The sequence below is a fragment of the Anas acuta genome, chromosome 3 (genome assembly GCF_963932015.1).
Source record: "Anas acuta chromosome 3, bAnaAcu1.1, whole genome shotgun sequence".
Classification (NCBI taxonomy): domain Eukaryota; kingdom Metazoa; phylum Chordata; class Aves; order Anseriformes; family Anatidae; genus Anas; species Anas acuta.
Genome location: NC_088981.1, coordinates 115,633,159 through 115,660,921, shown reverse-complemented (window position 1 = coordinate 115,660,921; position 27,763 = coordinate 115,633,159). Strand labels below are relative to the sequence as shown.

Here is a 27,763-nt window from a genome sequence, read left to right as displayed (position 1 = left end):
ATGCTGCTCCTTTCCTTCTGGATTTTAACTTCTCTAATCAGCAGCATCCATGCAGGCGTTTCTTCCCCAGTTTTTATGTTCAGCAATGAATGGAAGAGTGAACCTGTTGGTAGCTTCAGAGGTGGACAGCAGAAAGAAACTGGTAGCCCTCCTGGATACACACACATTGGTAAATGAGTTTGGCCTGGGTTGATTCCTTGTGCCTTAGAGCATACATGCATGGCTTGTACTATACCTGGCACAGAACTCTTCCATTCTACTCCCTCAACAAGGATTTCATCCAACCTGCTTATGGGAAGCACTCTATGGCCCTATTAGCCCCCAGATTGCCCAGGCATTTTTGGGGGAAGTTACAACAATGCCAGGGGCTTTGGTAGAGAACAAGGAGCATGGATGGTCCTGGACCAGTGCTTTAACCTGCATCCTGCCCTCCTCTTTTAGGAGCACAGGCAGTGGTGCAGCCATACATGAGCAACGTGTCTCATTTTGTACCCAGAGTGTGGCCTCCGACCATCTTATGAGTCCTTTCTGGAGACTGGCAAGAGGATCACAGAGGGGAGATACGCCAAGGCTGGGGAGTTCCCGTGGCAAGTGAGCATCCAGAGCAACGGGAAGCATATCTGTGGGGGCACCATGATCAGCGCGCTGTGGATTTTAACTGCGGCCCATTGCTTTGCAGATGAGGTGTGAGTACTTATGTGTCCGGAGGAGGGCAACAAAGCTGGTAAAAGGGCTGGAGGGCATGTCCTGTGAGGAGAGGCTCAGGTCACTTTAGTTGTATGGTCTGGAGAAAAGGAGGCCAAGAGGCGACCTCCTGGCTCTCTGCAGCTCCGTGAGGAGGGGAAGCGCACAGGGAGGTGCTGGCCTCTGGTTCCTGGCCACTAATTACAGTATGCGTGTGAGTAACTCAAAGCTGTGCCAGGGGAGGTTCAGACTGAACATTAGGAAATTTTCTTTACTGTGAGAGTGGTCAAATGCTGGAACAGGATTCCTGGAAAGGTGGTTGATGCCCCATGTACATTGTTGTTAAAGAGACGTTTACATAACGCTCTCATTAACATGCTTTAACTTTTGGTTAGCCCTGAAGATGTCAGGCAGTTGGACTAGGTGACCTTTGAAGGTCCCTTCCAACTCTCTCAACTCAACTCAACTCAACTCAACTCAACTCAACTCAACTCAACTCAACTCAACTCAACTCAACTCAACTCTTCTATTGTATTCCTATTCTATTCTATTCTATTCTATTCTATTCTATTCTATTCTATTCTATTCTATTCTATTCTATTCTATTCTATTCTATTCTATTCTATTCTATTCTATTCTATTCTATTCTATTCTATTCTATTCTGCGCTGCTCTCTATTCTACTCTACTCTACTTTACTCAGGGTAAATGAGGACAGCCCAGGCGTGATGGGGGTGATAACACTGCTCCTTAGACTGTAGGGTATGTATATCCTTGGGATCAAGTGCAGAATATATGTGATGGAGCCAGAAGGAGAGTACTGATAACCTTTCCTCCTTTAGGAAAAAAAAAAAAAAAAAGGAATTTGCAGAAAACTGCATAACCAGAAGATCCAGAAAGGGAATACAGGGAATAAATCTGCATAACCAGGGTCCAGAAGGAGAATATTTTGAAGGACAGTGTGAGCAGCCTTGTATAATTGGCTATGATGTTATATTCTGATGGCTCCCAAGGAGTTCCTGTACATTTACACAGGTTGCGGTACCTTGTAAAAAGAGGTATATTCCATTCCAGTTTACTTTAACTTCCAAATTACTTTTGCTTTCATACAGCAAACACCTTTACCTTATGTGTAGTCTGATATTAATCCAGCAGCTTCTAGATAAATCAACCCAGGGACAGAATCCAACCATCCATGAGTCCCCTCCAAAACATGGCAGCTCCAAGAGCCAGGGCTGCTCGGTGACAAATGACCTGTGGCATCACAGCCTGGAGCAGCTGGCCAGGGACAGCCTGGCCTGGAGCAGCCAGCCCAGGGCACAGTGATTCTGAACACCCAGCCTGCTCCATCTGTTCGTTAGCACCTGTGCTATTTATAACTTGGTTGCATTCATGTTCTACCTCTGCTCCTGCTTCCCATGAAAATGAGCTTTGCCTGGAAGTGAGGGCAGATTTCTGTGGTTTCTGTAGCTAATCTGCCTCTGCAATTTGCTGCTCTGGGGAAGGAGGCACCAACCTTTATAACACAAAGTCTTCATGTTTGCTCATGCTTACTCTTTTTTGTTGTTGTTATTGTTTTTGCTTATAAGGCCACCAGATCTCACTGTTGTAGTAGGGGGAATTAACCTTGACCACCCTCTGGAAGAACATAAGCCAGACAGCTTGGTTATCCATGAAAACTTTGACAGAACAAGCATGAAACATGATATTGCCCTGATCATGCTCAGCTCGCCCGTCGAGTTCAGCAATGAGAAAATCCCCGTCTGCTTGCCCTTCATGCATGACGTTGATACATGGCAACACTGCTGGATTGCTGGATGGGGAACCACAGGTGCAGGTGAGACACCACTGGGAGATGTGATGCATCTTCTAATGGAGGCTGTTTTTTTACCCATTTAAAGTAGATGTTCTCCCCTGGCAGGGGTTACCCATACTAATGGCTGCTCCCTACCTCCTTTGTAAACACATCCAGAACCTGGCAGCCTCTGCACATCACTGGCTGTCCATTCAGAGCAAGAAGCTGTCACCCCCAGAGAAAAAGTCTCCAAAATTCTGAGCGTGTATGTTCCAGGTGAAACCTTAGAGCCCACCATTGCTCTGCAAGGGCTCTGCCTTCTTGCTTGCTGTTATGAGCACCCAAAGTAAGACAATCCCCAACTGTACTGGGTGAGATATAATGGGTCTAAAGTGGTCTGGCATAAGGGAAATGGAGATTTAGGGTTGTCTTTGGCATAATGCCTCCATTAAACACATTGATTTGAGGGTTCTGACCACCCCCTCCTCTTCTTTCATTTAGAAAGGCAGATTGCTATTGCTAATTGCTCTCATTCAAGCCCTAATGAAAGTAGCTCCAGCACTGACTGTGACCCAAAATGTCTGTCCTGAACAAATGTCACCAAATGGCTAATGAGCTATTTCATTATTGGAAAGGGGTAATCAGGGCAGAGTGGGCAGGGTGGTGTCTTGGGGCTTTACCAGTCCTTCCTGGGAGTGGTGGTAAGTTAACGTCCCGTTTAATCCTTGCTCTTCTACCCCATAGGGTTCCTATCTCCTTTCTGAACCTCTGTATTTTCCTTCTTATGCTTCATTCACCTCACGTAACAGTAAAACACAGCACAACGCTGTGTTTTAGTTGTGAAAGTCTTCCATTTCACCAAGGTAACACGCTCTTAGAAACAGAAAAGCAGGGGCAATGCTGCAGAGTCGCTCTGCAACTTGGCAGGATTTCTCTTCAGTTAGTCTCTGCAAAATGCCTGGTGTGGTTCTGGGGAGGAGAGCCTCATTTTGCCGTGTGGTCAGGGTGGCATTGCCTCTGCAATCCGAACTGCACCCCGCGGGAGCTCAGTGCACCAGCCCTTCAATCTGGGGGATGTTTCAGAAGAAAAATGGGAGAAGATGAGTTTGCTGAGGGTGACATGTGATGGTGTGATATGGGCCATACCATAGTATGACACACTGTTCCTGCGTGGGAGGAAAGATGGGTCATTTTTCATCTTTTGGAGGTGGACATTTCTCAAATGGCACCGCAGGTGGCACCAGGCTGACTCCTCTTTGATTGCAGTCAGTAAAACCCAGCTCACACGGAGCCACCTCCTTGGGGATGCCCACATTAAAGCATTTCTGTATGCGGACACGTCCATGGAGGGGCCCCATGTTAGTTAGGAAAGGAGCATAACAAGTTTCCATCTTTTAGATGTTACCTTTGAGTTCCACCTTCCTGAAGGTTCTGGGATGATTTAGCTCAGTGAATTATGCAAGAAGGAGTGAAAAGCTGTGACATCCTTCAAAAGACAGTTTTATCCTTCAGACTTAGGCTTATTTTGAAGACAACTGTGGGTGATGAAATGAGTAGGCTTTCCATGCAGCCATGAGTATTGCATGAATATTTTTAATTTTCTCATTGCTTGCTGGTACCCACTGTGATTTTTGCTTTTCCATCTCAAGAGGAGGAAAAAGCAATTATTTATGTTGTGTTCAGCCATCCTTTGTGAAAGATGTGGCCAGTCCCCTGGTTGAGGCATGGCCTCACAGCACCCCAGGAGAGCATGTGGAGAACTAGGTTGTCTGTTCTGGAGAAAGCTCAGTGGAACTCACACATGGGCTCACACAGGGCTGCGTGAAAAATCATTCAAGCTGGGTATCCTAGAAATGTGAATAAGAAACCCAAGCAGCTCATCTCAGAGCATCACCAAGGCCAAGAGGATAAGCCATCCCATCACATCCCAGAGTTTGCCTAAAGGAATAAGTGATTGCTTCAAATCCTATTTAGCAAGCCTCCACTCCCCAGGATTTCAGCTTTGCCCATCAACACCTCCCATCTCACCACCTACTTACCCATCTCCTAGGCTGGCATTTAATCAAGAGCACAAACATATCCCAGACAGCCCCTGTAAGCCTCCTTGGCCCCCAGAGCATCTGGTTGTGCCCTGAGCCCCTCTTACCCTGAGTTCCTTTACAAATTCACCTGAGAGTAGTCCCAAGGGTCTCCAACAGTGCTTTCACCCTTACAAGCTCTTCAGGGTTTGCTAATCCTTCTCTTCTCACCTGTTGGTTAGCAGCTGAGGAGTCAGCATCCCACGTGCTGCAGAAAGCACGGATGAAGCTCATCAGCAGGGAGAAGTGCTTGGAGCACATCCCGCAGCTACCAGAGAACATGCTGTGTGCTGAGCTGGAGGGAGGAGAAAGAGGCACCTGCCAGGTAAAGCAAACATGCCCCAGAACAGCCACATTGCCCATGGGGGAACAGGGACCTTCAAAGAGAGGTGAATTCACTTCAGGAAGGAACATCCACTCTTCCTGTGGATTTCTAGGGCTGCTAAAGGCTCTCTACATGAGGCAAGAAGCTCAAGGGCTGAGGACCTGCCTGTCTGGTGCATAGCAAATGCGTATTGACCAAGGCAGTGTGGTGCAGGGCTCTTGGAAAGTAGTAGTGGATCTTGGGATGTGTCCCTGTGGGGACCAAAACACCCCTGTGCAGTGGTGGTAGGAGTTAAATACTGGCTGGAGACAGGAAACTCTGACCAGGAGGGTCAAAGCAAAAGGACTGGGTCCTTTTGAGTCCAGGACTGTTTAGTTTGAATGTTAGAAACCTTTCCAAGGGAGCTCTTGGTGCTAGCACAAAAGGGGAGGTTTAAGTTGGATATTAGGATGAACTTCTTTACTGAAAGGGTTGTGAGGCATTGGAATGGGCTGCCCAGGGAAGTGGTGGAGTCACTTAAAGACCTGGAGGTCTTTAAAAGACGTTTAGATGTAGAGCTCAGTGATATGGTTTAGTGGAGGACTGGTTAGTGTTAGGTCAGAGGTTGGAGTAGGTGATCTCGGAGGTCTCTTCCAACCTAGATGATTCTGTGATTCTCTGAAATGTCCTGTGATGGCACAGCAGGAAAGTCTGTGGGTGCCAGAACTAGTCACATATCACCACGGCTTAATGATATAGGACAGTGGAGCTCTGAAGCTAAATTATAGAGCTCAGTGGTGTTTGATAGCAGGGACTGCTAAGGGGAGAGAGCTGAAACAAATGTTGCTTGGAGCAAATGACCTCCAGAGGTCCCTTCTGACCTCAACCTTTCTGTCATTCTGTGAAATGCCCAGAAGTGGGATAACCTCACCCAAACTATGCCCTCAGAACATGTTCTATGCACATGATTGCTGTCCTGGTGTCAAACAAAGTCTGAAAGCCAAAAAGCACCTTTGCTTTCACAGCATCCAACCTCCAACCCCATCTCTGCTCAATGAGGACTGAGCTCTCCCTGCAGCCTCTGCCATGGTGGGAACAGGGCTGAGGTCTCTCTCCTCTACTGAGCAAGGGTCTTTTAGAAGTGTTCCTCTGCTTGCAGGGGGGCAGACAGTCAGACACCTATAGGCACAGCTTCGTCCTGTAGGAGCCCTTCAATCTAACCCAGCGAGCCAGGATTCAGAGAAGTCCCTGAGCTTTAGGTGCAGTGCTTGTGGACTGCAAAGCCATTGCAAGCTGGGGCCATACCTAGGCAAGGAAGGGAAAGCTTTGCTTTGCAAAATCATTTTTTGATTAGCCAGAGAGCATCTGCCTGTGAAGCCATTCATCTAGTGACTTTCACCTCCATTAAATTCAATCAAAAAATTTAAAAAGAAAACTGCCACAGGATAACATTAACATGATTAAAGAATGCACTTCCCAGCCCAGCCTTAAGTTCTGCGGCTGAATTATGCTGGTGAAACAGCAAGAGCACTTGTACCCAGCAAAATGAATCTCCTGTATTCAGAAAGCTGATGAGGGTGCTATTTTGATCTACAATAATGTTAGCGTAGCCTGCAAAATGAAATAGAAATGTGAGCTTTCCAAGCAGGGAAAGTACACAATGATTATATGTGTGATAATGCTCATAGCCCAGCAACTGCCCACTTTTAGCAGAAGTTTGACTAGGCAGAAATGTCTTGCAACCTGAAATAATGAGAACAAGGCAAAAATGTACCCTAGGCTAGAAGTAAGTCTGTTCAGGAGTGAAACAAGTGACATGACTTTTCATCAGGATTTGCTCATTTGTTCTAGGGGAAGCACTGATTTTGCTGATGGACAGTTTTCTGGGATTGAGTTTGGGTGGGTAAGCAGTCATATTTTGGCCCTGCTGGGCTGGTTCAGAAATCTGGTGGCTTGCCTGCAGTAGGCTACCAGTAAGGAACTGGGAGACCAGGTCCCAGCCTGATGCTTGCTCTGCAACAAGCCCTCAGTAGGTGGCAAGGCACATTGTACAAAGTGCATTCTATTGAGCTACTTTTCTACATAAAGACTGGATTTTTCTCTGGACAGCTCTGCAGGAAATGTTATCTTGTCACATCAGATTGAATCTGCGTGTCTGGGGCACCCAGATGGGATTAGAAACATTACTTGTGGTTGGGGGTTAAAGGTTGTTGAATGGGCTCAGATAAATTCTGTGTGATGAGATGATAAAAGAATTGCTTTTATATTTTAGGCTCCTGGCCACCTTTCTAAGTTTAGGTTCCTGCCCATGTGCCTCAGAACAGATAGGAGGGAGGAATATTTTTTTCTTTTTCAGTCATACTGGTAAAGGAACGAGCTCTGGTGATGCTGAGTTTGCTGGTGTAGATGTGGTCACAGTAAACCTGGGAGCAATGCCTGATTTGTCTGGACATGAATCAGATAAAAGCCTTACATTAACCTTTCCTAAGCATTGCTGAGAACAGGACACATTTGTTCATGCCTAGAACCAAGCTAAGATGGGCAAGTTTCATCTAGACTGAAGGCTGTAAGTCCACACGATCCTGATCTGGATCCAAAAGATTACCATGCTTGTCTTTGCACTGTGTGCCATTTGTGCGCTAGATTTTCCTTATTACAGCAAGATGGTTTTATTTGAGTAACCAGTCACTTAAATATAAATAAATATAAATATAAAGGTGTCATGTGAAAGTTTTATCCTACTGATCGCTGCCTTAATATCCACATGTGGCAACAGGTCATGAATAGAAAGGCTCAGACATTTCAGTAGCTGCCATCATACTAGTACCAGAGCTTGACTAATTTGTGGATCACTAACTGTGTTCCTATAATAACTCAAGGAGATTGAATAGCAGAGCTCCTGAGTATTTGTACTTAAAAAAAAATCCATTCACTTAAAAAGAAAAATCTATTGTATACCAATTCCCTAGTGGTTCTTCAGACAAATATATAGATTGACTGTGAATTAACACTAACAGGATCTGTAATTGACTTATAGTTCTATTTAGTCATAAACATTAGCATTAATGGATGTTCATGGAGTACAAGTGCTAAACAACAGACAGTAGAGATGGCCTATGTGTTATTTTTTGTGTGCTACATTTCTTCCATGACCCCATGAACCACAATTGATGTCTAATTCCTTGCTTTCTTAAGCACCTTTTGTTAGGCCCTGATGCAATGGTAACTTGAACAATAATTAGAGTATAAGGGACTCACAAAGTAAATGCCTCTTCAGTGCCTTGCCTATCGAGACAAAATTCAGTAAATGGCCCAATTATATTTCAGAGAATTTCTCTGAAATATAGGACAGAGTGTGTTTTGCTGGAAGTCGCAGTTCATGTACAGTTCAGGTTGGCAGCAGATGAAGGGGGGGGGCAGGCCCTGGCCTGACTTTGAGGAGAATGAATCATTCTGTGGCCACAGACAAGTGGTGGGATCCTTCCAGCTCAGCTTCACAACGCTCCCCTCACACTGGTGTAGGACTGGTCTGAGTCACCAGCCAAAGGCATCTACCCCCTTCCACTGAATTATACAACAAGAGATTTTGTCCTTGGCCGAAACAATGCTAGGATGCATCCAGGGCTCTTGGATTTTTTGTATTTTGTTGAATGAAAAAGTCAAAGAAGGACTACGTTCCTTCACAAATAGTATGTCCTGCCCACAAATACAGTCAGCAGTTTGGGAAGATTGAATATGCCAGAGGACTGTGCTACCATCCAGAGGGACCTGGACAGGCAGGAGAGGGGGGCTGACACAAATCCGCAGCTCAACAAGGAGAAGCCCAAAGTCCTGGCCTGGGGAGGAACAGGCCCAGCACCAGGACAGGCTGGGGGCACCCAGCTGGAAAGCGGCTCTGCAGAAATGGACCTGGGGGGCCTGAGCGGCACTGAGGTGAATGTGAGCCAGTGATGGGCCCTTGGGCAAAAAAAGGGGGCTGTGTTAGGCAAAGTATTGCCTGCAGGTCAAGGAAGGGGATCCTGCCCCTCTGCTGAACACCAGTGAGACTGCACCTGGAGTACTGAGTCCAGTTCTGGGACCCCAGTACAAGGGAAACCTGGACATACTGGAGAGAGTCCAGTGGAGGGTCCCCAGGGTGCTGCCGTGCCCAGAGCCCCCGTGTTGTGAGGAGAGGCTGCGAGAGCTGGGGCTGCTGGGCCTGGAGCAGAGGAGGCTCCGGGGGAGCTCCCCCATGGCCGTCAGTACCCGCAGGGAGGTGCGGAGAGGCCGGAGCCGGGCTCTGCTCAGCGGTGCCCAGGGCCAGGCCCAGAGGCCCCGGGCCCAGCCTGGAGCCCCGGCGGCTCCCCCTGCCCCTCAGGCAGCACTGCTGGGCCCAGGGGTGCCGGAGCCCTGGCACAGGCTGCCCCAAGAGGGGCCGGGGGCTGCTCCTTGGGGACATGGGGCTGGACCAGATAGGCCCAGAGGTGCCTTTAACCTCAGCCATTCTGGGAGTCTGTGAATGGCTGTAGCACCTCTGTAGCACCTGGGCTGCTAAAAGCCCTCACCCCATGTAGCTACAGCAGTAGCAGTAGCTGTTTGGTGAGATTTATCTGGCCCCATGCAAATGCCTTTTCTGCAGCTATTTGCAGCTACCCAATCATCTTTCTATTAATGCAGAGAAAAAAGTGCTTTTGAACGTGTGATTCATTCAGGCTGGTTTAACTATCTATTTTAAAATGAGATAAATCTCTGTATGAGTGCTCATCGCTCCCATTAACTAGAAGCAAATCCAAGGTGTCTAGCTCACAGAGACACACATGGATCTGAGACAGGACTGTTGCCTACAAGTTTCCAGTGTCATTTTAGATGTCTTAGGATATCCCCATGGCATCCAGCTGCCCCCTCTGAAATCATGTCCCATTGATGGTAATGTGACTGCACCGGGAGCTTGACATTTGCACTGGAACCCCCTCAGAGGGGTGATCAGCCTGGAGCTGAACTCACCCCTCCTACCCTCCTTCTGTGCACAAGAGTGAGTGCTAAACCCATACAGAAGTGACAAAAACTCTTGCATCCTTTTACAAACTCTTGCATCCTTTTACTGGTGCTAACAAGGCTCAAAATCTGCAAGGGAAGACTTGTGATAGATTTCTTTAAAGAAAAGGTCTGCAGATGAAAATCGGCTTCATGCAGGTAAATTATCAGAGAGACAAGGCAAAGGCCACAAACCAGGGACGCTTGCTCAATCCCTCCAGCTGGTTAAAATATGTAAATGGAAGAGGATAGGTGATGCTGTGATTGCAGTCTGTACGTATGGAGAGTATCTGTATGAGCTCTGAGGTTATAGGACCTTCTGCCTATCAGCCAAAGGTCTCCTGGGGACTAGCATTTGGAGCTAACCAAATTTCAATTCAAAATTATGACTAGAAAAAAAAACACACGACTGTACAAACTTACTTTACTATTGCACCTTACCTTTACATTGAAGAGAGTGACCCACTCAAGAGCCTTGTGATAGATTCTCCATCCCTGAACAATTGCTAACATGTCAGGGTGTGGTGGTTGTTTTTTTTTCTTTCTAAGATTGGTTTAAATAGGAAGGTGTCCTGGGAAGCTCCAGAACAAAGCATTAGAAAGACATTTTTGCTTTTATAGTCAGTTACATTTGCTTCTAAAGGGTGCTTTGATGTGCAGCTCATAAGAATTAGAATATTTTTCCTGTGTCCTGTGGCTTTATAGAGCTTTCATCATTTGATCATTTTATGATATGGGCAGACAAGTGAACACATGGAAGCTATGGTGGCTTAATTCTTTAATCTGTGAAAACTATTCCTTCCTATTGCAAGGACCTGAGATGTTGATGATGCCCAACATCTCTTCTGCTTTATTCCTTTGGCACCCTAGAGTTGAAGCTTTTAGTCCCTTGAACTGAAGCTGTTTGCTTTGTGGTAAGGGGGGGGTCTGGCGTTATTTTGTGTGCCCGGTGAGTGAAGATCTGGGGAGCAGAACATCTCTGGATCCAGCTGAACAAAGAAACCTACTGAGTGCCTGCCCTTGGAGTGGGAGAAATGGGTGTGATGACTCAGAGCAGCCGCTTCTCATTCAATTACAGTGAGTCAACACCGCTTTAAGGGGAAGTCATGACTCACTGATAGATTCAGATTCTTTGAAGGAGTTGACAAGCATGTGGCAGAGGGTGATCTAGCTGATATAACGCGTTGAGATGCCCCAAATTCTTTTAACGAGATTTCTCACCAAAAGCTCATGCAGAAAGTGAGCTGTCATGAAGTAGAAGGGCTTCTGTTGGAAAGGGAGGTGGTACGGAGGAAGGATTTGATGGGAGAAAAGGCTCACAAGGGGAGTCTCACTGAGATCCATGCAAGGAATTGTGCTGTTTAAGGAGCACGAATGCTGAGATGACAAAGTTGGCTGGTGCCACAACACTGTTCAGGGTGGTCAAAATTAAAACTGACTGTGCAGAGGTGCAGGAGGATTTCATTATCCTGAGTGTCTGAAGGTTAAAACAGCAGATGCAGTTCACTGTTGACAAGGGCAAAGTAATGAACACAGGGAAAAGCAACTCCAGCTGTACACATAGAATAATGGGCTCTAAATTAGCTATTACCATGGAAGAAGATCTCAGAGTGACTGTGAATAGTCCTTCAAAAACGTCAGCACGAGATTCTGTGGAGGTCAAAAAGGCAACAAGAGCATTATGAGTTATTAAGAAAGGAATAGGTAGCGAAACAAACGCATGTTATGCGAGGGCACTAATCTTGGAGGCCTACATCCCATGCTGTGTGCAATTCCTGTCCACCCCATCTGAGGAAGGAGGTAGTATTAGAAGAGACTAGTAGAGTGGGAAGGATGAGCAGGGGCACAGAAAGGCTTCTTGAGGAATAGAGAATAGCAGAGAAAGACTCTGAAGCTTGTAAAAGAGATGTCTGATGGGGATATGGCACAGATTTCTAAAGTCATGAATGCCAAGGAGTGGATAGTCAAGAGCTATCCTCTTGACACTGTTGTTCAAAACACATGAAGGAGGGAGGATCCAATGGCTGTATCAGGCAGCAGGTTTGAAACAAAGAGAAGGAAGTGCTTTTTCATCCAACAGATAATTAAACTATGGAACTCACTGACCAGGATGTTGTGGGTATTTATCCTAAGGGATAAATGGATTCAAAAAGCAATTAGATAACTTCCTGGATGAAGATCTCTCTAAGGCTATTAACCACTGTGATGTAAATACAACTCTGTAAATACTTGCCCTGCTTTTCATTCTCCTTCCCAAGCACTCACTACAGACATCTGTCAGAGACAGGAGTCTGGGCTGCATGGGGCTTTGGTCAGATGCATTATGGCCTCCTTTAGTCGTTGCCACCATGGCTACTAATGGACCCTGATGGCTTCCATCTGGGAGGCGTAGGGCCATCCTGTTCACTCATTTTCCAGCGAGGAGATGGATGGAAAGAGTAGGTGAAGGCCCTCATCTGAGACCTCAAAGGGATCCCATGAAAGAAGTCCAGGTGCCTCTGTTACCTGATTCATCTCTGACACGCTAAAAATGGTCTTAGTCTCTTTCCTTCAACCTTCCTCTAAAGATAGTCTATGCACAGTGAAATAACTGAAGAAATCATCTCTTTGGAAAAACCTTTGCTTCCTGCAGCCAGGGCAGCTCTAATAGCAAATGTTGTTATTCACACGCTGATTCTCTCCAATTTACACAGAGCTTACCATCACAAAAATGAAACCGGCAATGACTTGCAAGGACTGTGTATCCATCTAATGAGGATCAGATGGGTTGTTCTCCCTCCCCCAGAGCTTCTCGCACCTAAAAAGATTTATGTGGCTGAACGTGTTTGTTCTGATCAATTACCATGTTGCAGACGAGAATACAAATACGAAAGGAAGATTACACTCTTGCGCCAAAGCTCACTGAAGTCAGCAGAAAGGCTCCTGATGTTCACAAAAAGTCTTTGGCTGTAGTTAAAAGGATGAAACTTTTGATCAGCTTTAGTGAACAAAGCGCCTCGCTAGTCTGTGACAATTTTTATACAACTCAGAATTATTTGCCAGCTAATATGTCTTTGCTCTCACTTCTCCTAATGGGAGGATTACCATGTAGTTGTGGAAGGCATGAGTTCAGCGACGATCTGATTTGATGTAGTTGCTTTTCACTCATCTTCCAGTTGACAAGAAACATGTAAGAGAAGCAAAGATGCAGTTTTCAGCTATTTCACTGTCCAGAAACTTGCCACTCGGACTGAACACCAGGAGCAGGCATCTGGTGTGTTTGTGCTGACCAGAAGTCTTTCACCACCAGGGTGCGAGAGGCTGAAAGCTGAAAGCAGCATTTCATAAGTACTTCAGTCTTCAGGGTTGTTGACCTGAGCGTTCATTAAATTAGTACCACTGGAGACATCAAGGAGCTGAGTTGATTGTACCAGCACTCAAACCTCCTTCTTCCTACATCGTCTCCTACACAAAGATGGAAAATCTTGGGCCAACAGTTTTGAGATCTCACAGTGGATACAGGGATATTCCAAAGTGTTGTAGAACTGAGTTTATTTTCTCCATCTTTAGCCCTATAGCAATCAGGTTCCTGATTTATACTGGCTGCTATAGTTAAGTGGGAAAGATTATGTGGAGATGATAATAGACATCTGAGTTAAATAGAGGAACTTAAGAGAAGAGGTGCCTTTTGCACCCATGAAGCAGACCATCTCAGCTTACAGGGAAAGGCATCCAAAGTAGGATTTGGGTCTCAGGGTTTGTGGATTTGCAGCTGCTGCCTGGGTTTTCACAGCATTGCCCAGCTCCCTCTCTGGGCAGGTTTTAAATCGCTTTCCGCAGCTGACGGTCCCCCAAGCCCTGCAGACAGCTCTCTCTTTCCTCGCCGACTGGGCAGAGAACAAAGCAAACACAGCTAAAGAGACAGACAGGGGAAAACATCTGATTTGAAAGGAAAACTGCATGATCTATAGCTTTGAATTCCTGGCTCTGGCTCCTGGTTCTGCCATTGCCTTGTGCAAATTGCATCCCTTTTCAGCCATGCTTTTCTCATCCACAAAATGCGATAAGAATTTTCCTCAAGGATAGCCACAAGGTATGAAGAATTAATTGGTATTAATTGCCCTGGGAGAAAGGACCATCACAAGTGTGGACAGCCTCCAAAATGGGATCAATTCTGTGATTCTGTGATTTAGTGTTCAGGGGCTCTACCAGTACTCATGTCTCCTGTATTGGGGAAAGCCACCGTGCTGCACCCTAATGTGCCACTGCTGAGAGATCACCAGCCACTGCTGCGTCACTGCCTCAATAACAGCTCCAATTCTCCCAACTTCATTTCTTATCTTTCTGTAGGAGACTCAAAGTGCTTTCCTTTCGCTGCCGGGATAATACGTTTGGCCTGTGCCTGCCCTGAGGGAATTAGCAGTGAAATTCCCAGTAATTTAATTGTGCGCACAGCTTAGAAGATGCTCATTCATTCAAAAAGGATGGCATCACCAAGAGCACTGATAATGCATGGGTCCAAGGTCACTGCAGGGTCACTGGTGGGATTCACACAAGTTCTTGGTCGAAACAGGGTTGGCAAATGCCTTCAGATCCTGCCTTTGAAGGGGCTCCACCACCACCATTGTATAGCTACAGTAAAACCATTTCAGCACAAACAGTACTGGGTGCTGAAGCAACATTTGCTCTGCATTTATCTTCATTTTTCTCTCCTGTTTACATGTTGAGCTAAAAAGAATATAGAAAAAAAAAAAGCTAAAAAGAATAAAGAAAAAAAAAAATGATAAGCTCATTAGGGGCCTTGAGCCTCCATCCCAGGAAATGAGTAAGAATTCTGCCGTAAACTTTTGTGGGTGTCGATGAGCTGCATCACACAGCCACTTCCTTACTAATTGATGTTTGGTTAGGTCAGGGTAGCTGCTGGGGAAATGGGGTTCATACATTGATGGCAAAGATATTTCTCAAACTGGGGCACAAAGATGGAAGGACAACAGTTCCCAGGAAACCCAACTGTCTTGGGAAACTGTGTTGTTTCTTATTTGCCATACAAAGGATTGGAGAAAACATAGAAAAAAAAACCTGAATGCTCTGTGGAAGGAAACTGTCTTATTTAGAGCAAGGGCTGATCAGCAATTAAGATGTACATAACTGTTGAGAGGAGTGTTTTTCCTGGCTGGGTGCACTTTGTGCTGGTTTCTTTTCTGCTTGGGGTTGTACTCAGCAATTGCACACAGAGGTCACACAGGAAACTGGACGTGCTCTTGGCTTTTGAGCCAGGACATTCCTCTTCATCGGATGGCTGCAAAGTGCATTTGAAAGCTTGCATGTTTTGGGTGAGTGGAAGTTGTCTTTCGAGTGGCAAGCAGATTTTTTGTGAAATTACTGCACTTGCAAGAAAAGCTTGTCAGGGTTAGTGTTCATCTCTTGTTCAGTTTCTGGATACTGGTCCCCAAGTTAACAGCAGCAGGTACCTGGCACCTGTGTGTACTGTTTTTTCAGGGAAGCTAAGAACTGAATGAAAAGTCACAGCAAATGTCCCTTTTTACTCTTGGGTCTTGTCTCCTGGTGACAAGGCTCGGGTATCCCTCTAGAGCCATGGGAGGATGTGGACGAGACTGAGAAGGACAGGGCATTGCACCAAGCTGGAGACTGTGAGTGATCTTCTCCTCTTACCTCCTCCTCTTAACATTATTCTGTAGGCATCTCAGACCTGAGCTGTGACACTTTGAGTCCCTGTTCCCCCAAGACCTCATGAACTGGGGATGGAGTTTGATTTTCCTGATCAGCCTCTGGGATGCAGCTGCTCTGAGAGTCCCAAGGTTTGATCCTGCTCTGATGTCCTCTTTATGCCATAGGTGGACAGCGGGGGACCTCTGGTTTGCAGCTACTGGAACACCATGAAGTGGTTTCAGGTCGGCATCATCAGCTGGGAAGAAGATTGCACAGAAAAGCCGAGTCACGAGATCTACACTTCTGTTTACAACTACTATGGCTGGATCATGACTGAGACAGCTGTAAGGGGGAAACCTTTCTTCATTGAAGGCGTGGATAACCGTGCAAATGCCAGGGAGGTTCCTTCCAGGGCTCAGGCACAGCTGGTGTTTCTTGAGTATTCTCTCCTTTTATTTGCCTCTCTAACAGCAATTAGATTACTCTAGAGAAAATTTTTCAAAACATAATAAAAGTCAGAACTACTGTCTCCTTCTTTTGCTGCTGACCCATAAAGTCATGTCTCAGGTCAGCCTGCTCCATCTCACTGATGTGGACACAGACGCCAAAATGAGACGCCACAGTGAGACAGGGGAGTGATGGAGAGGCTGGAGACCTGAAATGAGAGAGTCAGGACCTAGAAAACAGAGTTCTCAATCCTCTGAAAAACATGGATTTTTTCAGACTGGTGGGTCACATCAGGCTCAGCCGTTTGCTGAGCTCAGATACAAGGTCAAGGGTGAAGGAGCTGCTCCCCTTGGAAACCTTTAAAAAGGTCTTAGCTCACTCGGCTCCAGATTAGCTTAGCTGTGGGTGGGCTAGGTCTGGGTTAATATATCTTAGAGCTAGCTGTTAGTTGGGCTAATATATCTTCTATCTTGCAGCTGGACCAAACTAAGACCATCTTCAAGAACCACAGCATCCACTCAGGTGGTATGTCAAGCTGCTGGGATATGACTACATGTCAAATTCTGCCATACACTAGAAAAAGGGCAAGAAAGCTGTTGGGCGGTGTTGGAAACTTTAGCTTCATATAACTGGTCATTATTTACCTGGGTTGCAAATGGTGTGGTTTGGTTGTTAAAGATACTAGAGAAAGATCTGGATGGCTGGAGGGAACTGGTTCTGAGCTATCTATGAAATGCTGTCTACAGAAACTCCTTGGTTTGGTAATTAGCCAAGATGAATCCCTTACAAGTAAATGGTAAATCAAAAGCATTTTTTTTAATTATTATTTTTTTTCTTTCTTTTCCCTCTGCTGGAGACCTGGTTTTTGCATTTCTGGGCTGTGCAGTTCCCAGTCTGAGCCAGGACTGAGCTGGTCCTTGAAGCAATGCCATCCTACACTCTCCAGCAACCAAGTGCATCACAAAAACACTTTCTGCTTTTTACAGTGAGGTTGCTTTTCTTGAATGTGATGGGGAAGGAGGCAAGCGGTAAGGTCTCCTTCATGTCCCACCTTTGCAATGGCATAAAAGTACCTGTAATTGCAGCAACGATAAAACTCAGTGAATGTGCAATGGGACAGAACCTCACAAATTGGTTTTAATTACCTTGATATTTTCTGGCTAGCTGGTGGAGAAGCCTTGTAAATGAGAATTAATTCATCTACCTTAAGCTAATGCAAACCCATCTTGGCATAAAAGTCAGACTTTATTTTCTGTGTTATCTGAGCAGAAAATAATGCTTAATTATTATTAGTTCTGAGTAATGCTTATGAAAATTGCTCCACATTAATTTCACATGGCTGACTGGCTAATGGATGCATAAGGGTCTTGTAACCCTTTGCAAAAAGACTAATAAAAGCTAAAAACAAGGGGAATATATTACTTTAGCAGCTATTAGTAGTAGACAGTGTCTGCTGGCATTAATACCTATATTTATTTTCCTTTCTATTAATAATATATCAACAGATTCTAGAAGCTATGGCAGGGGCTGGACATCAGGAAATATTTCCTAATGCTGCAATCTATTCAGCTACAGAATTGTTTCCCCCAAAGGAAATGAGAGATGTCCTCCCGCTTGAATTATTTTAATGTAGGGATTGTATAAAGCACTCTCATCTGCAGCACAAGGCATGGAAAAAGCCTGAGCTTACAGGGAACTGCAGAAAGACCCAGTAGGTCTTCTCTATCAGTAGCGTTTGCAAACTGATAATGGTCTGTGTTAAAGGAAGGCAATGCTACTTAGTGGTTACAGCAGGACACTGCTGCTGGGGGTTTTGCTCTGTTCTGCTGCTCGTTTGCTGGATGGCCTTGGGGGAATTCACTATGTGCCACGTGCCTCAGTTTCCCCACTTGTAAATTGAGGTAATGAAAGTGTTTCACTTCGCTCTTTGCTTCAGAAACATGAGTTCTGTGAGTAAAGACCAGCCATGTAGCTGTAAAGTTATGAGCAGCAGAGACTTTTTCCTCCTTACTTAAAACATTAGAGGATTCATTAAAGTGAATTCATCTTAACCACTACATGCACTGTTCAATAATTAGGACAAGAAAGGAAATGTTTGCCTAATAATGCTATGCCATATGTAGGTCTGATGAAAACATATATTTCTTTTCAAGGTATTTGTGTTTTGAGAGAGCACATCAGCTTTGATTATGGTTTTGATGGGGGTGTGTTGGAGTCACACGAAATCAGAATGCAATATAGCTTTGTCATTAACATTTCAATGTGAGCCATTAATTTTTTAAGCCTTATAACATTTTTGTACCGTGTTTCATATGCTATTGAATTCCTCATTTCTGGGTTTAGATCATCAAAGTGAAAAGTTTCCAAACTGAACCATCTCAGCTTTTATGTTTCAGGCTATCATTTGAGATGTGGATTTTTTATTTGCTGCTCATTTCCTATTGCCCCTTCCCTCTTTCCAGACAACCCTTTCTGATGTCCAGACAGCCTAATGGAGAGCATAGAGTGGGACCAAGCAGTCTGGGCAAAAGAAATGTAACTCTTGCTCAGTGTGACAGAATAAAACCTGTAGAATAAAAATTATAGAGTTTAGTGATATGGTTTACTGGAGGACTTGTTACTGTTAGGTCAGAGGTTAGAGTAGGTTGGACTAGGTGATCTTGAAGAAGAGAAGAAGGTTATGGGAATGCTTAAAGCTCTGGGGCACCATCTTCAAGGATTCAGGGGAAAGAAATAGACAAGAACACTCACAGGGACAAATAAGAGGTAGAATCATAGAATCATTTAGGCTGGAAAAGACCTGTAAGATCATCAAGTCCAACTCTTAACCTAGCACTGACAAGGATATCACTTAACCAGGTAGTCAGAGCCTGCTTGCACTTTCTGCTAGGGAGGTAAGAACAAAAGCACCTTGTACAAACACCAAAGGCAGCAATTTAGAAGTCCATATACAAAAATATATATATTTTTTCTTTTTATATAGATGTGTGTTTCCCTGCTTGCCCCATCCCAGTCAGCTTTTTGCATGAAAGTTTTGAGCACAGAGATGGAAGGATTGCAGCTGATGGTGTTTATGCAAGTTAAGTGGTGATAGCTGGTTGCAGATGAGAAGTGAGGAGGGCTGCAAGTAGGGGGAACTTGTGTGGCTCCACCATGAAAAATGAGAGTTGGAAAAGGATCAGTTCAAGATTGTAGAAATTATTATAGAAGCCACTATAGAAATCCAACCTTTATTCAGGGCAATGCCCCCAAAGCTCTCTCTCCAGGTTCATCCTCGATAGCTATGACATAGATGTTCTGAGGGCAAAGCAGCCCCACTGAGATCCTTTTAGGGGAACTGAGGTTTCCCATTTTCCTCTTCTCCTGCCTGTGCTTCCTCTAAGGGTTATGATGCAATGAAAAGCACAGACTTGTCTTCTCCTGCTCCCTTTAGCATTAGTTCCCACATTGACCACATCCTAAGTGGCCTTTTGGACAAGTCTTTTTTCAAACTAGGGACTCAGTTTACCCGTCTGTAAACAGGAGAATAATTAAAAGCCAGGGGTATCTTTTAAAATACACCAATTGTGACAGTTATTAATCACTGTTATTAATTAAAGTGAAGGTGTGGGACAGCAAACACTATTGAATTGTACTGGACTGCCTGAAGTGTTCAACAACCACAGAAAACCTTTGGTGTTAAACTAAAGACTTTCTTTAAGTAGGTGGATCGAGGTCTGGAGGAGAGCTTGGCTTTGGAATTAGTGCAGGCTGGAATTTGACAGTGCTAGGCTAGATACACCTAATTAAGCCAAAGACATCCCTAAATCCAACCCAGAAATAAAACCTTGCCTTTCCCTACAATGAGGGAATGCTCAAGTCTGATGGATCTGTGTTGAGCAGCGCCCATGGTTTGCATGATGGCTGTGCTTGCTGACCTTGAAGAAACACCTATTCTGCCTGGAGGATTTTGCCCAGTTGCTATATTTCCTCTTTAATCACTCCATTGCCAGGGAAATCCCTCTGTTCTTGGCAAATCTGGCGGTCCCAGTCACACTGCTGATTAGTGGCTTGACTAAGGCATGCTTGAACTGCCCCTGAACTTCAACAGCCCTGGCTTGGCTACCTCTGGGCAGGTCATATGCCTTTGTTGTTCTGACACTGCTGTGCACAGCTCCTGGTGCCTAGGAGGGACTACAAAACCAGCCAGCAGCAGCTGAGTTCACAACATCCCGTACCACCATGCAATATCCTGCAATATCCATCATGTAATTTCCTACTGTCTTGGTTCAAAGTATCTGCATCCCATGTTCTTCTCTCAGAGGTGTCTTGTACACGCTATCACTTTTTGTATTCGCAACTAGTTGCTTTCTGCATGTCTCATCATGACTCATTGCTACGAGGGCTTTTTAATATGCAATGCGTTTTGCTCCCGCAGCCCAGACCACTAAATGATTTAGCATGTGACTGCAGAGGAGAGCATTGTGCCTGACTCCTCTGCTGGGAAGGGTGGGCTTCAAGGTACCACTGGGAAGTACAAGTTCATCTTCCTCAAGGCTTTTGAATTCATGACATGTATTAACACTAACTGCAGACATTAGTCACAACAAAAGCAACTCCAGACCTACCTCACCTGCCTCCAAATGAGGGGAATGGGGAGGAGAGGAGGATCTGATGGCTTAGGCACAGAATGCAGACACAGGCATAAATTCAGCTCTAGGATCCTGTGAGATCCTAGAGGAGCTCTGTGGGGTGCAGCTGAAGAGCATGATCTCTTGAAACTTGAATCAATCAGTTGTGAGCCATCTGAAATTCCTTTGGAGAGCTATTCAGAGAAGAAGGCTTTGGGTTTTATCCTCTTTTCTTGATCATGGTGGAAGAGAATTTGAATGGACTTGTGCTTTGGACGTAGATGGGGATGCATTTTCTAACCTCTGATGTGAAAAACTTTGCTTCAATCTGAGTTTCTTAGGAATTTGCAAAAAAAAAAAAAAAGAGCATTTCACTGAAGAGGTCATCTAACACAAAAATTTGGGGAGCAACCTTGATCTGAACAGGATCATTGAAAGGACCAAAGGAACAATAAGAGTTGAACTGTTGACTATGAGCATGAGCTTACAAACAATCCCTGAAACAGTGTGATGGGCTGGTGGTCTACACATTCCTGTATTTCAAGCTGCACTAATAATTTGCCTTGTTCTACAACTTAGTGGCCAGAGACTCAAGTTAAAAGTGATGCTAGGAAGAGCAGAGGTCTTTGTTAGGACAGGAAGGGACCCAAGAGTGATGCAGCAACTCAGGGGCACTGGGGAGGTGTTGAGAAACCTCCAGGCATTTCAATGTCAGTGCCCAGACACTCTCACAGCAAGCTCCGAGGAAGTTGAATGCAAAGATGGAGTTGGATGTGAAGGGGAACATAAATAATCACAAAGTGTTTATTCAAGGCGGGCCCGATTGTGACAAGAGAGTTATCTGATGACTGAGTGTCTGTCAATCTGTTTGCATGACTGCTAATATCAGAATGAAGCCACTCGTGCAGAGTGCAGCCTCCCAGCAAATGCGTGTTATCACATCCAAGGTGCCGAGGGTAAGGGTTCAGGGTATGCTGCCACTTACAAATGCACCAGCTTCCGATGTCCCATGTTTGAACCTGCTTCACAGAGGAACCTGTCACACTGTGTCTTTCAAGGGAACATAATTCACTCCAAAATTCTCTGCATGCAGCCAGATCTCAGCATATCATCTTTTGCTGTCCTTTTTGGCTGTTCACCCAGTATCAGGAGGAGCCAGACTTTGAGCAGGACCTTTGTACTGGGTCTAGTATGGGATGGGGTTAGTTTTCTTCATAGCAGTCTGTATGGTGATATGTTTTGGATTTGTGACCAAACGAGTGTCAATAACACACTGATGTTTTAACTGTTGCTGAATTCTTCTTGCACAGCACCAAGGTGTTCTCCATTTCTCAAGCTGCCCCCAAGCAATGAGGCTGGGGGTACACAAGGAGCTGGGAGGGAACAAAGCCAGGACAGGTGACTCCAATTGACCAAAGGGATATCCCATACCATGTGGCATCATGCTCAGCAATAAAAGCTGAGGAGAAAGAAGGAGGAAGGGGGAACATTCAGGGCTATGGCATTTGTCTTCCCAATTAACTTCTACATATGATGAAGCCCTGCTGCTTTCCTGAGCATCTGCCTGCTGGTAAGCGTAGAATGAACTCCTTATTTTGCTTTGCTTGCACATGCCACTTTGCTTCACCTGTTCAGCTGTCTTTGTCTCAACCCATGAGGTTTCTTCCTTTTTCTTTTCTGGTTCTTTTCCCCATCCAGTCTGGAGGGGAAGTGAGCAAGTGGCTGTGTGGGGTCAGCTGCCTACTGGGGTTAATCCCCAACACACTGACAAAGCACTGGTCCTATGAAAATGTCCATTAAATTTGGGTTCACACTGGGTCTTCCACTTGCATTTTGCTGTTATTGTAAAGGCATCCAAAAGTCACGTACCACCAAGGAAGCATTTAAAGCTGCTCTTGCTCGCTGAGCTTGCCTAAACTCCAGGCAGTTTCACTGTATCTCCCCTTTAGATGGATGTTGTGGCTTCCTATCTCCAATAAACTAAATGGCGTCAAGGCCTCTTCTCTGGCCCTAAAACCAACTGGCTGGGTCCATACATTAAGCTCTCAGCCTCCAAAGCAGAGCAGCAGATCCAAGTTACCTCCTGGCAATGGCCCTGGCCTGTGCTAAGCTGGGAAGTGTTTCAGTTGATGCTTTTTGGTTTGTGCTAAAGTGGAACCAGGGTTATCGATGGATTGTGTGGGTGAACGAGTGCCTGTACACACTCGGCACTGATTTACCAGCACAACTATAGGTTGTGCATCTCTCCCTCCTCCAAACCCTGCTGCTTTTCCAGCACTTCTGCCAATGACTCCTGCTCTCCAGCTATCTCAAACATCCTCCTACCAGCCTGGCAGGCTTACTCCAGACATAAAGCCATTATTCAGATCCTCAAATGGGCTTAAAAAGTATGGGTTGGTGCTCTGTTTTTCCCACCATGTTTAGAGGCACACTGAGTCACTGTTGAAAAGGGTTTTGACCGATCCGCTGCCTGCCGTTATGGGAAGGGTTTGCATCACAAACTTTTCAATACCACCTACGCTCCTGCTCAGCTGCCAGGATTTCAAAGCAATCACTGCACAATTGCAGGCTAACTATACAATAAAAAAAAGGGAATGGTACCATCCCACTGTGATCTTTCAGAGAACCACTGAACTGTTCTTTAATAAAGGTAAATCGTTTTCTGCTTTGCTGCATAATGAGCCTCTGATGGTTTCAGAGGAAACCGTGGGTTTTCAGGAGAAATCCCAATTAGAAATGGGTGGGAAAGGGGTGTCCCACCTTGGGAGCTTTGTTGGAAAACCTGAGAATTTTTCCTGTTGTACTTTATAGTTAAACTAAGGTTTTACATGGAAAAAGGAAAATAAAAAGGGGGGGTATGGGGAAGAACTTCACACCAGGAGAGTTCGTGGAGTCTCCCCTCCTTGGAGATATTCCACCCCAGTTATGATACAGAGCGTCAGTGTATGAGCTGTTTGGTGGTGGGAGTCTCTGTGGGAGCTGTTCTGTCTCATCTAAATTACTATTCTTGAGGCTAAGGAGGGAAGAGATTGACACATTTCTAACGCAGTTTTAAAATAAATTTGGAAAATCCCCACCTAGTTGCAGTGGTGAAGGAGGAGCAAAGGCATCTGCTAACTCAACTTGGGGGGAAAAGAAAAAGCAGGCTGTAGGAACCACAGATTTGCACTGTACCAATTTTAGGTGTATTCTGTCACTAAATATTGAACGAATACCTTTTAGGTGTATTCTGTCACTTGTGGACGACCAAATTGGGTGGAACTATTGACTCCATTGAGGGTGGTGGGGCCTTGCAGAGACATCTGGACAGGTTGGAAGGCTGGGCATTCACCAAAAATATCAAGTTTAACAAGAGGAAGTGTTGGAGTCTGCACCTAGGAAGGGGCAACCCTGGCTATACCTACAGTCTGGGGAATGAGATGCTCGAGAGCAGCCCCATAGAAAAGGATCTGGGAGTTTTGGTTGATAGCAAGCTGACCATGAGCCAGGAGGGCCAGAAACAGCCTGAGGAGCACCAGTCCCAGCACTGCAGCCACTGGAAGCAGTTTTGGACACCACAATAGGGCACAAGATTTATTAGAGAGCCTCCAAAGGAAGGCTACGAAGGAGGTAAAGGGTCTAGAGGGGAAGGTGTGTGAGGAGCATCTGAGGTTCCTCAGTTTGTTCAGCCCAGAGCAGAGCAGGCCGAGGGGAGGCCTCATGGCGGCCTGCAGCTCCCTCACGAAGGGAGCGGAGGGGCAGGCGCTGAGCTCTGCTCTCTGGGGACAGCGACAGGACCCGAGGGGATGGCATGGAGCTGGGACAGGGCAGGGTCAGGCTGGGGGTGAGGGAAAGGTTCTGCACCCAGTGGTGGTCAGGCACTGGGACAGGCTCCCCAGGACAGTGGTCACAGCACTGAGCCTGCTGGAGTTCAAGAAGTATTTGGACAATGCTCTCAGACACATGGTCTGAGTTTTGGGATGCCCTCTGGGGTCCCAGCAGTTGGAACTGATGATCCTTGTAGGTCCCTGCCAACTCAGGATATTCTATGAGTGTATGAAATAATGATGATGTGAGTCAGGAAGCAAACAAATAGCCATTTGGAGCCTGTTTTGCCAACCCAAATGGTTGCCCCATCCCAACTACCTCTTGCTTAACGACTGTATCAAAGGGCACAGGATGCAGATGATGAACTAAATGAACCTCTCTGCTGTTTTGGGACTCCACAAGCCAAAATGATCTATCTGCACCTGGATGTGGAGGGAGAGGTAGACATGATAAATATGAAACCTTGTAGGACATCTCAACCTGCTTCACTTATACTGGAGTGAATCCAGACCAGCTCTGCTAGTGCCGGTGATGGTACATAATGTAAGACCAGTGTGAAGCTAAAAGGATTACAAAATCATCCAGCGTGAAGATGTTTGGATGAGTATCTGCAGGTTTAAATTGTTAAACCCAAAAGACCTTCATTTCACCTGACTTTCAGCGTGGTAAAACCGGAAAGCACTGTTTTCTTCTGGCTCTGACATTTTGGGGAAAATAAATATCACCTAAATCTAGTGAAGCAGACAGGCTATGTGCTACCCCCTGACACATGCAGTCAGCACCTGGCTGTTATTTCCTGCAACAAGACCCTGATGTCCCTGTGCTCTTGTTTCTGCTATGTATACCAGTGTTGGCAAGTGTGTCTTCTTCAAGTCTGGTTTACAAAAATAAACTTTACCGGTGCCTTTCTGGGACTCAGAGAGCAAATATGTTTCATAGAGTGCTGTGAAATACAGAGAAAACAGAGCAATAGATAAAAATATCCCTCCTGCAGTGCAAAACCCAAAGGTTCAGACTTAGAGCAATGAATGTCCTCACTTTCTCTACCAGCAGAGAGCTTTGACAAGTTGAATTTACGTGTCGCTCTAGAAGTTGAAATTGCATACCTAAATTCAGTTTATTGCATGTTTTTCTGCCCAACATTTTACGTGGGATGGTTTGGAGGTTGGAAATCTTCTGCTTTGGGAAGTTCTGCTCAGAGGTTCAGGCAAGGACAGCAACAAGATGGGTCAGCTGAGCTCAGAGAGAACAGAGAGCCTGCCTGATACTGTCTTTTGTTGTCTTTTGTTTCATTTTGTTCTTGCTTTGATTTGTTTTCTGGCATCATGCCATAAGGAATTGGGATCTTGATGACCTTGGATCCCAACCAGAACACCCCTGGCTGGATCAGGATGAATTTTCCATGAGATAAGGCTGAATTCTTGATTTATTTTTTTTTCCTGGCAGATGGGTGAGGGCATCCTCTGAGACCAGCCACGGAAGCATACAGCAACCCTGTTGTGGTTTCTTGGATAATATGAGACTGAATTCCCTTGGGTGTTTTAGGCATAGAAAGGTGAAGTGTAGAGTCTTTTTAAACAGGTTTAATTTTTAAACAGGCAAATTTTGTGCAGGTATTATTGACACCGAGCACTTGAAAATTCTGATGCTAAAGATCTGCTTTCTGGCCTGTGGACCACATGTGGAACACATCTTACAGTGGCCATTTTGATGTAGAAATGAAATGTAATGAAAATAAGATGTGTTTTTCATGTCCTTCCCAAACTATTAGACCTTTATCAGCCAGGTGAGGTGATAAACTTTCAGCAACATGAGATGAAAATAGGGAAGCTGTCTCCATGTCATTGACTGAATATGTTGTTTTTTCCTCTGTAAGAGCACATTCAAGGATCCCGTTTGCACTCTTGAACGTGGTGGGTATGAACATTCAGTGAAGTTTCATAGGGGATTTCAAAATGTGACACACTTTCCTTAAAATGCGGATTTTCAAAGACTTTCAGAAACCACAGTCAGATTATGACCTTCAAAAGAGTTTTTTTCTAACTTTGAGGGATTTAAAGGCCATGATAAACTCTTGTTATCATATAATTTGACCAACTGTGTAGCCCAGGTCAACATAAAGAAATAAAAATATTATTCAGTTATTACAGTATTAAGTTTTTAAAAAATGCATCATAAGTGCAAGGCAAAGAAGAGCCCCACACTTGAAATATCAAGCCATAGCTTTGCTATTTAAAAAGAAATTGAGAAAAGAAGAAAACAATATCAAAAACTTTCCTGCCCTTCTTTTATAGCTTTTTCTAAAGAGTTTCCTCTCTGTCACCAAATGAAAATAAACTATGGTTTCTCATCTGTGTTATTCAGCAATTTTCTAATGCAAACAGCAGTAAGATTTTGCAGGAAGAATAAAACAGGAATTAAATGGAATTCGTTGCAGAAAATTCAAAGAGAAAAGGGAATTACTTGCTCTTTTGCCAGTAAATGTTTATTTTTGAAAAAAAAAAGTGTATATACAGATATGTATACAATTATATTTCTGTGCACATATAAAAGGCAAATTAGGGTTTACCTTTTTACCTTTTCCAGTCTTGGTTGTAATTGAAAAAAATGACCTCTAGATGGCAGAAACTCCCTCTTTGTTTTTCTTTCTTTTTTTTTTTAAGTACTTTTTTTTTTTTTTTTTTTTTTTTTAGCATTACGGAGGTTTCAGGCCTGGTGCAGGATCACCTAAACTTTATGCTACAGTGAGTTTGCCTGACATATACAGCATATCTTATGCCATGCTACAAATGTCTGTCCTCCTAACTACACAAGTCCAAATGCATTCTAGTGGTCATTTAACCTGAGTGAAGCCAGGATGAGACAGAGAGGTGACAGGGACAATACAGAATTTCTTGAACATTCTTGCTGGTATATTTATCAAGAAACTGATTGGTTTGGGGTGTGAAAATTGCTTCCCTGTCTAAAAGTTTAGTAACCAACCTGAGGGGTTGCTTAGCTGTTCCCTGCAGTCCCTGGAGCAAGACGGGTGACTCTTTGTCTGAAGACCACTGCTGCTGCCTCACCTTTATATCCTTGCACCGTCTTTTGCTGAAATTTACATCTCCTCACCCTCACTTCTGAAGCTGGGGACCTCACAGTCTGGGGACTGACGGGCTGGTCTGTGAACAAGGAGTTCTGTTATTGCCAGCAGAGGATTCCTGACTGGGCCACATGGCGTGCAACAGGCTTTTACATAACTTCCTTCCCATGATATCAAGACCAAAATACACCTTGTCCTTCCTCTCTCTGAGCTCTGGGTAACAGGCAGGAGTTTTCTTCACCTGTTTCTCCCTCTTTCTATTTTTAATTCCCTTTCTCCACCGCTGTTCCCATCA

At 44.9% G+C, this 27,763-nt stretch overlaps 1 protein-coding gene across 1 annotated transcript; it reads left to right on the top strand.

Annotated features, from left to right (window-relative positions):
• Nucleotides 1–17,377, top strand: LOC137853124 (serine protease 55-like). The gene is made up of 5 exons (XM_068675137.1): nucleotides 1–55; nucleotides 497–686; nucleotides 2,273–2,520; nucleotides 4,739–4,881; nucleotides 15,708–17,377. The coding sequence occupies exons 1-5, from the start codon at nucleotides 1–3 to the stop codon at nucleotides 16,008–16,010; spliced, it is 939 nt and encodes a 312-aa protein (XP_068531238.1). The 3' UTR covers nucleotides 16,011–17,377.
• The last annotated feature ends 10,386 nt before the right edge of the window (nucleotides 17,378–27,763 follow it).

Coding starts and splice junctions, on each gene's coding strand:
- LOC137853124 (XM_068675137.1), top strand. CDS start 1: ATGCTGCTCCTTTCCTTCTGGATTTTAACTTCTCTAATCAGCAGCATC. Junction 56..496: donor AATCAGCAGCATCCATGCAG/GCGTTTCTTCCC, acceptor TTTTGTACCCAG/AGTGTGGCCTCCGACCATCT. Junction 4,882..15,707: donor GAGAAAGAGGCACCTGCCAG/GTAAAGCAAACA, acceptor TTTATGCCATAG/GTGGACAGCGGGGGACCTCT.